This window comes from Centroberyx gerrardi, chromosome 5 (assembly GCF_048128805.1).
Source record: "Centroberyx gerrardi isolate f3 chromosome 5, fCenGer3.hap1.cur.20231027, whole genome shotgun sequence".
Classification (NCBI taxonomy): Eukaryota; Metazoa; Chordata; class Actinopteri; order Beryciformes; family Berycidae; genus Centroberyx; species Centroberyx gerrardi.
Genome location: NC_136001.1, coordinates 26,972,058 through 26,989,432, shown reverse-complemented (window position 1 = coordinate 26,989,432; position 17,375 = coordinate 26,972,058). Strand labels below are relative to the sequence as shown.

Below are 17,375 nucleotides of genomic sequence, written 5' to 3'. Positions count from 1 at the left end.
ACATGCCTACAAAAGCATTTTGAGCTTTACCACTAGTGGGTGCTACAAATGCAAAAAGGTTTATATCATTAACATTTTTAACTATGCTGACCATCCCTTTAATTAGTTTACTGCTAAAAAAATTGGAATGATATCTTGAAAACTGAACGTACGGTAGATGGAAATATGCAGTTGCAAATAGTTTAATAAATTGACAATGTTGACATGTTCAAGATAGTTTGATGAGTCTTCATCAAACTAAAGACAAATGATGTCTGTAAAGCCATGTGTAAATTGATTAATGTGGGGCACTAATACAGTTATAATATTCTTTCTAAGTCTTTAAATATGGGTTGGACTATGACCAATCACTTGTCCCTTTGTTTTATTTCCCCACTCTCTCACGTCAAAGTGGAAGTTGGCAGAGAGAACCACAAGGCTGTGTTAAAGTCCCTGATCAACTGTGACCATTTTGAAGTTTCATGAAAAGTAAATTAACACTAAATCACACAGTGTAGAAAACTCAAAGCAGGTTTGACATCATCTGTCAATGACAAAATACCTGATTGGTATCACTGATTGGGGTGTGGCCAGACGTTTCAACCCATAGAGAGCACTGCAGCAGCAGTTTTCTGGCCCATGTGACTTAGTATTATTTTATTTGTTAATGGAGAGCACTACAATGTTCTATAAAGTGATTAGCACTGTCAGTCATAGGCTGCAATATCACAATACTTCTCCCTTTAGTTTCTCCTGGATTCAAATCCAGGCTTGTCCTTTCTGAAGTCAGCAATCGTCAAGAACAAGGGGCATGTGTCCTAATAGAAAGTTTGGCCATTGTGAATAACTTCAACAATGTGGTTGCAATGAAATTATTAACTTGACAGAAGTCACAGGCCAACAACTAAGCCATAATCCATAGCCATCCTCATCTTTTCAGTCTGACTGAGAAAATGTGTGTGAGCTCTCAGCCTTCTATCAGACATTGCCTCTCCATACCTGAGAGTGTCTAGTCTCCATTGTGGATCCTTGATATTGAGTCATTGATATTGATTAACAACCCATTTATATATATATATATATATATATATATATATATATATATATATATATATATATATATTATGGTCTGCTATGGGGGCAGTAAAAACCTTATTTAAACCACCATGGTCCAGTGAGGAGGCGTGTGCGGTCGGTGGGACGGTCCCGTCTCCAGAGCTTGTCCTACTTTCTGCCAGAAGACAGTGTGCCGGCCAGCTCAGGTAGCTGCGTCTCTTCAGTAGCAGGAGACAGCTGCTGGGCTGGGAGCTCCTCCAGAAACACCAGAATCAACACATCCTTCTGCTCATCCAACAGACAGAAACTGCACACACCACACAGGACAGGAGCTGGAAGGAAAGTGGAGAGAGAGACAGCCTTGAGGGCCCAGGAGCAGACCATTGAGCCCTGTAAGACGGAGAATGCGGCCCTCCATCAAAAAATAGAGGTACAGATGGCCAGCTCTCCAGAGGAAGTTACAAAAGAAGAAGAAAAACTCCAGAATGTCCTGAAGCCTAGAAGGGAGAAGAAAAAGGAGAAGCAGGACAGAAAGCTCAAGGCCTGTCAGAAGGAGAACGAGGTCCTCCAACAAGAACCAGAGGAACTCAAGGGACTCCAGAGCACGCTGACACCTGTGCTCGCACCAAGCGGCCAAAACCGCATGCTAGAGACCAGCTCCAAAAAGACTCCAAATCCAGCCCAACTCCACGCAAGTTATTGGAATCACAACCCATCTTCTCACTCAAAATATAAAGTCAATACATTTTTTCGACAAGAGGTTATGGTCTCAGTAGCTAATTTCACTTAAAGAATTGCTTCATTAATGGGATATAAGGGTTATAAAACAGGGTTGTTTTCTGAGTGATCGGCAGGTCACCGATTACGGTCCAATAGCAGCCGGCGCTGCGGTCAGTCCCCGGCTTCGCTCTGGCTGCTCCGGCTCCAAAAAATGTCAACATAGCGGCGCTCGTAAAACCCCAACTTTTGGCTTCAAAACGACCCTTCAGAAACCTGGGTGGGTGACGTCACACTCACTACATCTATCTTTTTTTTACAGTCTATGGCTCACACACACACACACACACACACACACACACACACACACCATAACACATACACCATTTCCAACCCACCACCAATGACACACCCCAACACCCATTTCCAACCCATATTTACCATAACACATACACCCAAAAAAAATTTACTGCCTGTATATTTTATTGCCTGTACATTTTATTTTATTTACTGTAGAGCATTTGAGACATGTAACAGTAATTGGATCTATAGCTGTTTTTGTCAAATGAACTGATGACCGACCAAGTTCACTTGCACTCAGGTAATAGATTCAGGTTAGCTAGAATATGACCACTGTTACCAACTTGGTGACTTTGCCACTAGATTTGGGGACTTTTCTGACTTTCTGACCCCTGGCGACATTATTTCTCGAAAGTGACTAGCAACAAATCTAATGACTTTTTCTGACCATAGTTAAGAACCTGCTAAATATTTGGAGTGGGAATGCTTCCCTTATTCAAGAGTCTTAAGCATAATTCAGCATTTGGATAAACGCTGTGTATGTTATCTTGAAAAAATTGCAAAAAACCGAGCTTTCTGTCAATAATTGTGTTCTATTTGGATAGGAACAACGTTTATCATAGTTTTCAAAGACTGTCGCGTATGCCCCTAGGTTTCTATTGCAGTAGAGTAGGAAGGGGCAGCCCGGTGTTACCGGACGGGCGGAGCAGGTGGCTAGCGAAGTTCTGGAAAACATGATATTCGGACCCAGGGTTCAAAATACCGAACTATTCCTTTGAGGTTTGGTTCATTTGTAGATGGCATTTCTCCAGTTCTTTGGGTACAAAAAGGAACAAAAACCATGTTCTACATGTTTTGTTAGATTTAAATGTAGGCTAAAGGAATCTGTGTAAGGGGATGTTTCATTACTTTCACCCTCTGTGATTGTTCCTTTCTTTCTCGGTTTGCAAGGGAATCCAGTGCAAAAATGTCATGACTGAACCCAAGTGGGTGTTGGTTTGTACATTGCAATCCTGGTTGATCTATCATTACTGTAGTATTAGAGCTGAGGCACAGAATCATTCACATGGGAACGCCTATATACGAGCCATTTGAGTATTTGAGTAGTTGATAGGCCTAGGTCTACTCATTCACAATGTACAAAAGTAGTGACCTCACACTTTACACATGACAAAACTCACTGTAACATAACCATCAGATAATATGGATATGTTGTCTTGCCCCAGATGTTTCATCTCCCTGTGTAGTTTGGTGAAAATCAAGGAATCTCAGTTTGCTGAAGGATTCAATTCCAATGTCTAAATTAATGTACTTTCCCACTCAATCTACCTTACTGTTTTTTCTTAATCTACTGGTTGGAGAGTGAATTGAACCAAAGTCATAAAATGATTGCTCTTATGCCTTATCATTTAGGGTAGACAGACATTTTCATGTCCAGAGGTAGTGGCAGTCCACCTGTCTTTGGGTCTACATGCAGGTCTACCCCTGCTGGTCTGGGCTTCCGTCCCACCAGAACCTTCTCTGATGTTTTCGCCTACTCCGTACCTCTCTCAGCTTTCCTATTGTCTCAACTAAGGGGAGTGGACTGGCCTCTCTAAAAGGGAAATACTGTCATTAACCCAATATAAAGAGAAACCAGAGCCAAGGTGTGTATCATGACTTTCCCCAGTCATAGAGAGTTATTAAGAAAAGCAAAACACAAAGATGGAAACACAATGGGATTTACAAGTGAAGTTTGAGAAAGGTCACAGTGGCTCAGTGGTGTAAGGACCTGGTCTAAAGTACAAACCACAGGAGTGAAGGTCATGTGTTCAAATCCTGCTCATGATGTTTGTTGCATGTCATCCCCATTTTTACTGTGCCACTCCAGTGAATGCTGCCCAATAAAGTAACAATGTCTTAAATATGTTCTTCACAAAAAATGATTAAGGTCATAGACCAAGTTTTGCTCAATGAGGTAGTCAGATAGCGTATTTATAGGCCTACTTATTTATAAAGTCATGAATTGTTTAGATTGTTTAGATTATTTTTTATTACTAATAAACATGAACCCATTTTTACAATCCGTCTTATATTTAGGACAATCTAGAGATCTACAATTTTGTTTTTGAACTGCAATTGAAAACCTAAATATACTTATCCCCTCTTTCCCTTTAAATAGCGTATACAGAAATTACTTTATGTGGTTATATTTTTTTTGGCCACTGAACATGACAAGCGTCCACGGGAAACATGTTTGTTTGCAAGCCTGCCTGCAGCAAACAGTGTCTTTGTGCACAGATGACACCTGGCGGCTGAAATATGATACTACAACAGGGGGCAGCGCTGTACGGGAGGCAGGATTGTATAACGCGTTTTTATACTGGGGGGGACACTTATGTACAGGGGGACAGTCCTGCGCGTAACACCGGCATAACACCTGTTGTCGGACCTTTTCAAGCACAGACATTACTGGCTATTATCCTACAATCCTATCCTTACAGCTAGATCTTATTACATGCAATCTAAAAAGAAATTACATGTACTTTTACATTTTACATGTATTTGGTGATGATGTAGATTGCACTATGGACAGTATTATGGAAAGTATTGATGTGTGTTATTGGTGTGCTTGGGGAGGAGACCCTTCCTACGGGTGTCGGGTTAGCCTACATATAATGCAAATACTGCTGTAGTGTGGCTTTCAGACTGGCTATACACCTCTTTTAGCTTATAGTTCCTCAGGTGATCAGTGTTAGGAATTCCCCTTTAAAAATTCTATCTCCCTGTTTCAATCTGTAAAGGGCACCTAGGACCGAAGTGCAGGAACACCACTCCCCCCCTTTTGCCTTAGGACGATGCTGAATATTTGGTTGGCTATGAGGCTTTCTTTGAGTCACTTGTAAGCAAAGAAGAATAGTGGAAAATATGCAGTGGATAAGTAGTTCTTACAAGTGTGCTATATGGGCAGTATTTGCTAGATTTAGATAATTAACTTGCGTATCATAACTGTCGGGTGAAAACCTTGTCAACTTTTCAGGAACTATGAAAAACAGCCTTGAATATTCTCAACCCATAGAGGAGCATGTAATCCTTCAATTTAAGTTAAAACGTGAAAAGTACCAACATTGGAGTTAAGAGTTACAAGGATGCTGAACATTAAGCTAGTTCTCATGCTTGATTTGATTTTCTTGGGCAGCGTGAGCGTGTGAGTAGCTGCTCCAGCTCCACCAAGACTTGCCTTGTGCTAAAATCCAGCCAGTCTGTGCCATTCTAAACCATTTGACATCCCAGTCTACCTCATATGCCAAATAAATGAAGAAAAAAGTAAACAAACATACAAGCTCTATCTACTATTCAATACTGAAAGTGAACAGTGAGGTAAAGGTGTGGGGAAGACCAGAGTGTAATGCACTGACATTACAGGCATCTCTTTAACTAAGTAGTGTTGCTTTAAAAAAATAATCTGAGATCACACAAATAATGTTAAATGGGCAATACAACTTTACTACTTTAACTCATCTACATTATGTAACCTTTTAAGTAGAAACCAAGCAAATGGAGGAGTGCAGCAGAGTATTCTGTCAGTAGAAGAGAGGGTGGTGTCCTTCAGTAACATTCCACACCACAGCCCCAAACAATTTTGGTTCATGTGTCCAGCCTCCCAAAATTGAGTTAGCCAGCTCGTGCTCATGTGATAATGATGAATCAGTAATTATATGCCTGCAGTTATTTTGGTGGGCAGTCTGCAAGAGAAGTCTGATTCTGGACAGCAAGGGTCCTGAGAGACAGAGCGGCTGGTGAGTTTTCCTTCTCAAACTGATTTTTAAAGAACACATGATCCTGTTATCAAACAGATATTTAAGAACTTTATGCATTATGCTAACAATATTAATTCACAGTGAGGTGAGGACACCAGACCACTGTCACAGTGTGAGAGTCAATATTTAACAAATTGCTGATATCAGTCCTTAGGACAAAGGGAAGAACTTTGTAACGGCAGAGACTGCAGCAGAGTCACTTTAATAGCCTACTAGTAGTTAAAGGCATTTTATTGTTGATAAATCTTATTTGACCCCCCTTTAATCACCATGCATGGCCCTGTTGAATGAAATTGGAAACTGGGTTCATGGAATCATGTTAGAAACAAATTATTTATTCTATCACACAGGTCTGATGTTTTGGCTTTGTTCATTTTGTCCCCTAAGAGTTTGAATTTCATCCAAAGGTTTTCATAACATCGCCACACCAGTAGTTTTCCCACATTTTGGGCGACTAGTGTGTACTCAGTCAAAGCGACTAGTGTGTACTCAGTCAAAGCACTACAAACAGTTGTCTGTGGCCACCATGTGAGGCGACACCAGACCACTGTCACAGTGTGACAGTCAATATTTAACAAATTGCTGATATCAGTTCTTAGGACAAAGGGAAGAACTTTGTATTAGCAGAAACTGCATCAGAGTCACTTTAATAGCCTACTAGAGTTTCACAGAGCATGCTGACACATGGCATATGGACCACAGGACCTCACATACAGTGGAGGGGACAGTGTGAGACATTATGGTGGACAGTAAACTACAGTATGCATATCACTCTACATGATATACAAAATATTCACATTATATTCAGTGTTCGGTAGTCTGTAGCTGTGTGGCATATTATAGTTGCAGCTGCAGAGAGAAGGCATTGGTTCAGTCTGCCATGAGTAAGTTACAGGCTACTGAATGAAATTAGATGCATGAAATACATTTTAGGCATTGGAGAAGCTACATTTCCAAGGCTGAAAAGTATCACAGTGTGCAATGTCTGGAGTACACAAGGTTGTATAGACATTTAAATAGTGTAAGATTTTTGCTTGAAAAAGTGCCTTTTAAAAAACGTTCGCTAATATTATAATATAACGCATAAGCTGAATCAAAATACACAGTTGGAGTGGAAATGTGAGCCATTCTCAGGCATTCTGTTAGAGTGGAAATGCAGAAAAGCATCTATAAACAGTATATCACCATGTTTTGACAGACATTTTATTATGATGATCATTTCTTTTGTTGAAAATTTTTTACTTTTAATACATTGAGCAAAAATACTATTTGCATTCTTGTAAGCCTGGGCAGCACCTAAACAGGGGTGTATTCTCAAAACCCTTTGGTTTTGTTTTGTTTCAAGGCATGTCCCATTGGGCAATCAAATGGGATAATTTGAGCCAGACTGGCCACAGTTACAAAATGAGCTATAAACTTTAATGTTTGGATAAAGCCTTCATCAGTGTTTGCTCTTTTCAGGTGTTATGTGAATTTCATTACTGCATGTGGCAATAAACCTTTATTTCTCTCATCCCAACTATTCCAACTGGTTTGTTACAATCTGCCTGTGGATTCTCTCCCTACTGTATTCTCTATCCACATCCTGGGGAACCTAATACTAGTGTTACCTAGAGTCCAGGGCTGAAAAAAAGACGTCCCAAAGGGGGTGTTCAGATTACAAGGCTGGCCTTCATTACTGGGCCATATCTCTTTTCCCATGGCAGCTTCAGATCCAAAGGTTTGTTCAGCACAGTTCACGATGCAGACCACATACAGAGTGCTGCTCTCTTCTCCAGCCACGTGCTCCAGCTATCGTAGTGAAACTATGTCATTTTTTTGGTCAGAGGTGCTGTGTATTTGTCAGGTAGTGTGCCTCACATGTCAGAAATGAGGCTCACATGTTTTGCAGTGCAGATAGCTGCCAGGCAGTATTTCCAACGATATGATTCATTTGAAGCCAAGATAGAATAAAGCAGTCATTGATCAGTAAACAAGCTGCCCAAGGAGAGGTTTTTACTGGAAATGAGTTCCAACAAGGTCTTGCGCTGCTGTTATATAACAAGCTGTAGTGAGTCCACTATAGGTCCACCAGGAGCATGTTACAGAACATGACTTCTTAGAATGGTGACTTTTTGACAGGAGAGGAGTGTGCAGTACTGCACGTTACTATGGGATCACCATGACTCAGTTTGCATTCTGCTACCCCGACAAGCTGGACTAGTCGCTCTCTGTGTTGCTGTTACTCTGGTCTGACGTCTTTAAAGAGATTTTCTGGGCTTGAGCCGGCTCTATTGATGAAAGGGGGTGTTCCTCATGCATACCAGGGCTCAAGGAATGCAGCTGAACAATGGAGCATGCATTAGTTGGAATGGCACTTTTCCATTATTTTTAAGGTAGGGGAAAATGAGAAGTTTTTGCAGCATGGTTGTTTATTTGTGTTCATTAGTGCCTTGTTTCAGCCAAAGGTTTACCATTTCAGCTCTTCAATGACATTATGCCCTTGATGTAGTACACTATCCGAGGTAAGTATTAGCATTCCTTTATTATTGCTTACTGTAGTGATGATGATCATATCGAGGGCTTGGAGCCAAAGGGGCGTAAGTGCGATTTTGGGCGAATATGAGTATTATATATCAATTGAAAGGTCTCAGTGAGATCTTTTCAGTGCCAAAAGGACACAACTGAAATCATGACCCATAAGTTTTAATTACACAAAAACTGAAAGCCATAACAGTAAAAGTAGGGTTTTGTTTGCCAAGTAGGGTTTTGTTTGCCAAAAGGGCGTAACAACACTTACGCCCTTTTGACACCAAGCAAAACCCCACTTTTGACACTGAACAAGCATTGTGGGTAGAGGATTCTAACAGTACTTAGGTCAACTCAAAATGCATGCTGACGTAAGTAATGCTAGCATGGCAGCATGATCACATCATTTTTAGTATCCTATTCATATCCTAATTAATATTCTAGGTCAATATTAGATGAATGTAAATATGTTAATATTCCCATGAAATACTTAGGCCTATAGATTCAAAATGTTATTTTATAATGTTAGGAGTGTGAACTGGTCAAGATGAGCTCTGATAGTAAGACTGCTGGTAGCTGAAGTTATAAGTTATGAGGACTTTCACAGGTCTTTGAATGTGTCCCAGGACACATCAATAAGTGATGTGTCCTGGGACACATACAAAAATGTATTATACTAGCAAAAGAAAAAAAAAGTAGTAGTTTAGAATCAAAAGTAGTTTCTTATGTCTATAGAGGTTTATTAAAAAGGTTTATTACAAGTTTTTAACAAAAAAAATGTATCAATTTGATATGTTCCATGTAGCCTACAATTTTAAAGGCCTTGGTAAAAGTTGCTGAGCATTACTTCAAGATAAAGATATTAATTCTGATCTTGTTTTATATTTCAGTGTTGATTGAAGTGTAATTGCTAGATTTGTATTAAAATGAATGTGTTTTACAATTGTTTACTTACATACGCCCATATTCTGCATGGCTGTATTGGGACAATGTTTGTGCCAAAAAGGCGTATTTCACTCTTTTGCCATTTTTAAAAAAAGTTAACAAATATAATTCAACTTAAACTGTAGCAGTATTATTTTTATAGTAATGCTCAATCTGATAACACAAAAAATTAAAATATTGTGCTTAGTATGTGGTAACGGCAGCTGATCCAAGTTTGATCAAAATTTGTTTTGGCTCTCCTGTAAAATTTACTGTAACGCACTTACGCCCCTTTAGCTCCAAGCCCTCGATATGTCCTCATGTCTCATTGCAAGATTACAGAGTTTTTCAGAGTAGTTAAAGGCATTTTATTGATAAATCTTATTTGACCCCCCTTTAATCACCGTGCACGGCCCTGTTGAATGAAATTGGAAACTGGGTTCATGGAATCATGTTAGAAACAAATTATTTATTCTATCACACGGGTCTGACATTTTGGCTCTGCTCATTTTGTCCCCTAAGAGTTTGAATTTCATCCAAAGGTTTTCATAACAATGCCACACCAGTAATTTTCCACATTTCGGGCACACAGAGATGCAGTGTGCGCCATTTCTGAGAGGCTACATCAATATTTAGATAATCTTCTCTTTCTCTTTTCAAATTATCCAAGGCAGAAGGTGTTATGAGAGAGACCTTCTGAAATAACGACTCATCTTCCCCACCCTATAGAGACATATTGCAGCACAGCACTGTTTTTCAGCTCCCTGCATGTGGGCTACATCTGGCCTGTGACTGACAGGGTGTGATTATTTCCATTGTGCACTAAGTGAAGGTATACAATAGGGCACGATTATTTTCATTGTGGATTAATCTGTCGATTATTTTCTCGATTAATCGATTAGTTGTTTGGTCTATAAAATGTCAGAAAATAGTGAAAAATGTCGATCAGTGTTTCCAAAGCCCAAGATGACGTCCTCAAATGTCTTGTTTTGTCCACAACCCAAAGATATTCAGTTTACTGTCATAGAGGAGTAAAGAAACCAGAAAATATTCACATTTAAGAAGCTGGAATCAGATAATTTTGACTTAGTTTTCTTAAAAAATTACTCAAACCGATTAATCGATTATCAAAATAGTTGGCGATTAATTTAATAGTTGACAACTAATCGATTAATCGTTGCAGCTCTAGTATACAATAAAAGTGAAAAAATAGATACTCAAAATGTCACCCCATTTTGGCTGAAAATAAAATAGAATACATAAAAGTAGCCCTCAGTTGATGCCAGGCTATTGTAGAAATCAGTCAGTGCGAAATTATTTTAATTTCTTTGGTCCATGATTATAGGTTCATATTTGTTTTTAAATGGTAGCAAAGCAAATAAGTTTAAGGCTCTTGTTTTATGGCAAGTTGTGCTGCCAGTCTACTCTGCTTCACCATTTCATCTGAAAACATGAGTGATGACAACAAATGCAGTAAAGGTTACCTGCCAAAACAACAACATCACGAAATGTGACAAATAACCAATGTACATACACATAGCTCTTAGGTCTGTATCAGCAAGCTTTCAGTGGAGCCGAGACACTGTCCATCCCTCTATCAAGGTTGCCTCGAGTCGTCCAAGTGGGCTAACCAAGTCGTTATGATTATGAACACAGAGCCTGTGATTGTTTTAATATATTTTCTACATATCCATTAATGTGCATTAAGAAAGTCAAAATTGTATTGGAAGTCTTCAGGAAAATAGCCTTGAATAGCATTGGCCCAGGTAATTATTACACTGACCTTATGTCAGTGAATGTGTACTGTAAAGTTGAACATTAATCCAGAGTGCAGCAAATTCAAGCACAGATGATTAAATTAAAAGTAAATTATATTGCCATTGTCTCTTTTAATATGAGGTATTGAATGTGAAGTGAACGTAACTCATTATTTCAATAGTTTATTTTGCATAATTTCTGCCAGTAGTTTTTTTGTTTTTGTTTTGGAATAATCACATATTCAAATTTATAGAGACAACTTGGTACCAGTATGCCAGGCATGGGGCAAGCAAATATCCTACTGTTCCTACTGACAGTTGCATAACTGATAGGAATGTGACATCAAAGCTAGGCCTGTTATTTATTGATTTTGATATGATTTTCATGAAACAACTACACTCCTTAATGTGTTAAGATACAAAGTTTATATATCACCCTTATGTGAAGACAGAGATATTTGCTAATTAATGCATTATCATCATGGTGATTATGGCAGGACATTTGGCAGTGCCTTGGTATTAGTATTGCCTTGTTTTTTACTCGGAAGTTTATCAGTAAAGCAATGCTATTACATAATTCATGTGTCATACAGCCAAAGAGATGGAGTTAACGTTTACCTAGTCTCTTTTGGTCGTCGGTGCAGCGCTGTTGCACACGTGGTGATCAGAGCGGCTGACCACAGGTCATCTCTGACAGACTGCACTGTTAAACAGCCTACAAACCAGTCTAGTATTATGCCTACGGCTACTTGGCTGCCTGTAGGCTAAGTTCATATGTAAATGCCTGATCAGACTGCCTCCATGTTGCTTTGCTTCCCGTCAGGCATCTGCGTTTGTCCCGCATTCTTCAGGCTGCCTTGCACCTTCCTAATCTTACTTGGCTTCCTGGGAGGTGTAATGTGCTGCCTCAGAGGCTGCTTGTATTGTTATGCACTGTGCAGCATGCAGCTATCACTTGTGCTGCCTTTGAGGAATCATTTGTGAAATGCAGTCTGGCAGGCCATGTTACTTTTTTAGAAGTCTCCCCCAAGTGTATCAGAATATCACTGAAATGTGTGTTCTTGTGTAATCACTGGATACAACAATTACTTTCAATAAGATATAGCACTTCTCCAATTCTTTAGCTACTACGTTAGCTAGCTAGCCAGCTACATGTCATGTGGTGCAGCTCATCACCTGCAGCTGGCTCAGATTAGAGCCATGTCGGCGATGGAGGCTGCTGACAGGCCTACTGACAAGTCCCTTACCTTGGACCTCAGGTTATGATGGCAGGTACGTTATGCGTTAAAGCCAGGGAAGATGGCGGAAAATCCCACACCGTGATGTGTGATTTTTAAATCACAGTGAGCCACATCACTGCTCTTAACCATACTGACTTTACAATATTTTCTAGGTTTCAAAATTCGTTTGAAGAAAAACTACGCGCTATTTCTTTTTCCTATTTTTTTTCCCAATTTAGGAATCTTGCTATTACTTGTGACATAATACCAGAAATATCTAGATAATTTATTCAGTTGATAGTAAAATGGTGTTTGCCAGCTCAGCCCCCATTGTGCTGAATAACCATCCAAAGGTAGCACTGAAGTTGGATAGCTAGCTAGTTAGTCAGCCCATATACTGAGGGAGTGGTATCAAGTGTGTGTGTGTGTGTGTGTCCGAGTGACAGACGTGCACACACGCGCACACAGAGACACACAATGCCTCTTTGTGTGCGCGCGCAGCATATCTTCGTAAATAACTCAAAGTTAATAATTTGTCAGTTTCACTATCTCAGTCTGTCAGTGTAACTCCCGGCCACTATAGGTATTGGATACACAGCCTGTGGGTGAGTAACATCAAACTCAAATTGGCAAAAAACTAATTTGAACCAGGGGTTTTGTCTTCATTTTTACCTTGACGCCATATGATCTGTTGGTTAACCTTTGACTCAAACGATGTATGCAAGGCAAGCTGACTGTTGACGACTGACTGGAGATACTGCATGCAGTGTGGCGCCTTTATGCTGTGAGTTGGACTATTTTCATTGTCTCGTAACCAAAGCAAACTATACCAACGATACCAACTGGGTGATTTGCTGCACTGGGGGAAAGGCTATCTTGCTTTTTTATACACTAATGTTATGGTGTGGAGCTTGACAGTGGGCAAACTGTAAATATATTATAAATATTACTGTGGATATGGTACATTTGTTATGTGCATATCTGGTGTGTTTATTTTTGCTGGTATCTGGGCAAATGAAACGTGTTAGAGAGATAATTATAGGGAGTGAATGATAGCATAGTCAGAGGTAGATCTTATAGGTGGATTCCCTTGACCAGTCACTTCAGTCAGTATGTTTGGGTAAAGAAATCAGCACCACTCTCATACCTGGTGTGACCCCACAAATACCCTCCACCTACAACCACCTGCTTACAACTTAAAGGATCAGCGGATCTGCTTTGGCTTGACAATGTGCATACAAAACAGTGAAGGAAACATTCGAAGGCTTAAAGAAAAGAAAAGACAGTGACTGTGAGAGTGTGAATTCATTAATCAGTGAACAAAGTCAACTCCAAATCTTCCCACATGTGATATTAAAATCTTCCCATTTGTAAAGGAGCTGTGGATAGCAGATAGTGAGGATAGTGTAATCCTATCTTGGCATGGTGCTCTGTTGAAACATTGTAAATATAGCTTATGTAATACTGATTGCACCGTTTCAGATTTATACTCCTTCTCTGTGCCAGCCTGAGAGTGTGCCAAAAATCAACAGGTGATTTAAAAAAAAAAATTCCTTATCCAGGTTATGCAAGTCAAAGGGTGACGCTGACTCTGAAGCTTCCCACTTTGCAGATATAGGTTATCTTAAAACGACAGACAAGGTCATGGTCTGGTCACAGGCATGAAGAGGGAGGTATCCTAAAATCAATAACTATTACCGATAACCACCGGAAAAACAGGTTTCCTCTGCAAGCTAGACAAACACCAAAAATGCTGACTCTTTTGATGCACTCTACTCAACATATTTTCCTACCATAGATAATGATTGCTGACACAGTATGAAATACCCCATGATGCAACCACTATCCAACAGTTTAAATTCTACTGTACAGTAGGACTGAATTGAGGAAGATCCAACCTCAATGTAGAGTCAACTCATGGCTGATTGGGCATTTCTTTTCTGATTCCTCTGCCTCATCATGCACTTGTGTGTCTAAAGAATTTATATAATGTGCCCATTGTGTGTATTACAGGTGTTTTGATGCATGTTGTTGACAATGGAGCTTCAATAGGGAAGGCTTTCTATTTTGTTGAGACAATTTGTGGCTGTGTTATGTAGGCTATTAGTACGATACTGGAAACTGATGTGTGATTGCTGGCTTTACAGCAATTGAACTCTATTCCCTTGGAGACATAATACTGTTACAGCATCCAGATTCCCCTCTCTTCCCCAGGAGTGAAAACACTTGGAGCCAAGAGTCTGAGCCCTTTATGATAAATATACAAGGCCAGGGAAGCTTCTTGTTCAACATTGCATATCGGCCCCTTTTATTATTCTACAAGAGCAAACCTGACGCTCCTGTCACCTTCCTCCTTAGAGGAGAAAAGGTTTGGAAACAGTACGGTAATGGGAGTTTATGTAAAAGGAAAGTAAGGTTTGACTCTGACCATTTGGCCAAACCCATCTAATGATTGCACTATTGTACATTATATTCTCAACCCTTTCATTTTTTAGTTTTGCTATTATGGTGACCACTAGGTGGCAGACTCACTCTATTCCCATGTTATCCGGCTCTGTGTTTTTTTCAGCATAATTCTGTCACTAAAGCTTTGTTTTTTTCAGTTGTCTAAACACTAAATTAAGATTAACCACATATAACTGGCTGTATGTAGGTGAGATTTCAAGGAAAGTGGAGTTTTTGCGTACCTTGAAAACTAACCTGACTTTATTGTAGAACCTCAGTCTTGCTTACATTTCTCAGTGCAAATCCCTAACTTTTGACCAAGTTTTGGTTTTGTACCAGCATCCTGTATTGTTGCATGTCAGCACATATCAGCACTACTGTTTCCTCTTCACTGGATGTTTCACTCTGTGGTTTCTGTTAGAAATTCCACTTCCCCCTCTTTCCATATGTCTTCTCTCCCCCATGTGCTCTGTGCGAGCTGCATGAGTGATAACATATGACCCTCTCATTTCAGCATGCTGAAGAGTTAAGATGGACAAGCCAGGGAAGGACCAAACAGTTGAAACAACTAATAACCACAAGAAGATGTGTGCCTCCGGAAAGGACTCAGAAAAGGTTAGTGTGATTTTTCTTTTTTTTTTTCTTTCTTTTTTTTGTGTGCCTGAGTCAGTGACATCACTGTTCATGGCCATGTGCATGTCTTTTGTTAATGCTGTATGTACATTACAGCTGTACTGTGTGCTGGCTTCACCGCTGCCAAATGTATAGGATGATATCTTTGAAATTTGACTGGTTTGTTATCTTGGTAGTCCTGTCCTGTTATGTAGGTCATGGCTGTTTGACATGGTTGTGGTCTGTGTTATCTGCCTGTAATCTCATACCTTCACACAGCAGATAGATGATAGGTTTGGACAGGGGGCGTCCAACACAAGGCTGCACTTTACTCAAGATTTACATAACCTTTGTAATTAACATACAATACAAACTTCTGACCCAGCTTCCCTGCTGTTGGCCTGTGAAGCTTTGATCAGCACCCTGTTTGAACTTAGAGCTGATGATTTCAGTAACGGGAAGGCCAGCCTATATGCCCCCATAAAATCAATTAAATGACATACAAGTAGGAACAAAAAACAGCTTTGATGATGCAATGAATTAAAAGGGTTATCTTTCACCACTTGCTATATGATTCAAAGATAATTGATTAATGTAAAATAAGAAAAATGTTTGTAGTTAGATCCTATTATAAGGCTTATAAAGCTTTTTTATGAAATTTGTGAAATACACACACACACACACAGACACACACACACACACACTTCCCTCATCCCACTCCCTCACTATATGGGCTGGGCTGGCTATAGAAATATTAGCGTAGGCTAGCTAGCTATCCAACGGTGGGACCTGAGCTAACTAAGGCTAACACAATTTTTCCATCAACTGAATAACTTATCAAATAGGCTGTATTGTGCCTAACAATAGTGATGAGCATAATTTCTCAGGTGCCTTTTAGCAGGGACTTTTGCCCCCAACCCAGGGGGCATCTTTTACATTTTAGTTTATTTATACAAATACGAAAAAAAAAAATGTTAGTGTTAGTGGTGAGAAAAACGCCTGATGTCCACTAGTCTTTTCATGGATGACCTTTGTGTTGTACCCATTAGGTACCATTTACTTCACTAAATATGTTAAGACAAACGAAGGACTTCCTCCTTTATCCATGCTGCACCGGGCCTGTTTCTCTCCTCAACCATATGAAATCATTGAGGGTAATGTGTGCTATCAGGCAAACCCAGGAAGCCACAGCTCAGCTCTGTTTAGTTAGGAATGCCTCTGCAGGTTGACACTGAACTAGGGTGTGGAATTGTTCATTGAACTTTTCAGCGAATATATATATATATATATATAGCACTATTTGCTGAAACGTACTGTATTTCTAAAATGGATTTCCACCACTTGAGAAAAGCGACACCTACTGATTGATAGCACAAGATTAAAGCAAATTAAGGGATAAAGGATAGTAGATAATAAAATCATTCAATGAAAAAATCGCACTTTAACCCTCCTGAGATATTGAGTGATGGGCTTCAGGTAATGATTTTTTCCAACAGTAAATACAGCATTTTGGAGATTAATTCTTCACTTATAACCCATAAACAAACATTTCCTAGACAGCTTTGTAAACAACTTCAATTGGTAAAACTTGCATTGGTGTCAGTCCTGGTCCTGCTGAGCCTGCAGGAAAGCTATTTCCGCAGAGCCATTTCAGAGATTGTAATGATCTAATGGATGCTATTTCAGCAACCCACTGAGAAGTCAGTAAATGCACATGATATTACCATAAGAGTGTCTCTTAAACTTTTCAGAGCTGTGGCTCATTTCAGTGACACATATCAATCTACAGCTCGCCACATTTCAGTTTAGATTTTTTTGGAAATGTCACATTAAACCACATATGATCATGTTATGCAGGTATACTGGAATGTTTTAACCTGGAGCAAATGCATGACCATCAGCAAATTAGTTTGAGTTAAAATGACTCATCAAAATTTTTGCTTGAGCTTTATTGTTTTTACATTTAAACAAAATTTCAAGGCCCGCCTGAGCTCACTCTAAGGAATACCTGTGTGTTGAGAACAACTGTTATGTGATTTGCGTTTGAAGGTCAGACT

At 39.6% G+C, this 17,375-nt stretch overlaps 1 protein-coding gene across 1 annotated transcript in view; it reads left to right on the top strand.

Annotated features, from left to right (window-relative positions):
- Positions 1-15,201: 15,201 nt before the first annotated feature.
- Positions 15,202-17,375, top strand: part of slc2a9l2 (solute carrier family 2 member 9, like 2) — a 97,944-nt gene continuing 95,770 nt past the window's right edge. The window contains exon 1 of the mRNA XM_078283666.1: positions 15,202-15,321. Within this exon, the coding sequence (XP_078139792.1) occupies positions 15,238-15,321 (84 nt within the window). The 5' untranslated portion in view covers positions 15,202-15,237. The remainder of the gene's footprint in view (positions 15,322-17,375) is intronic.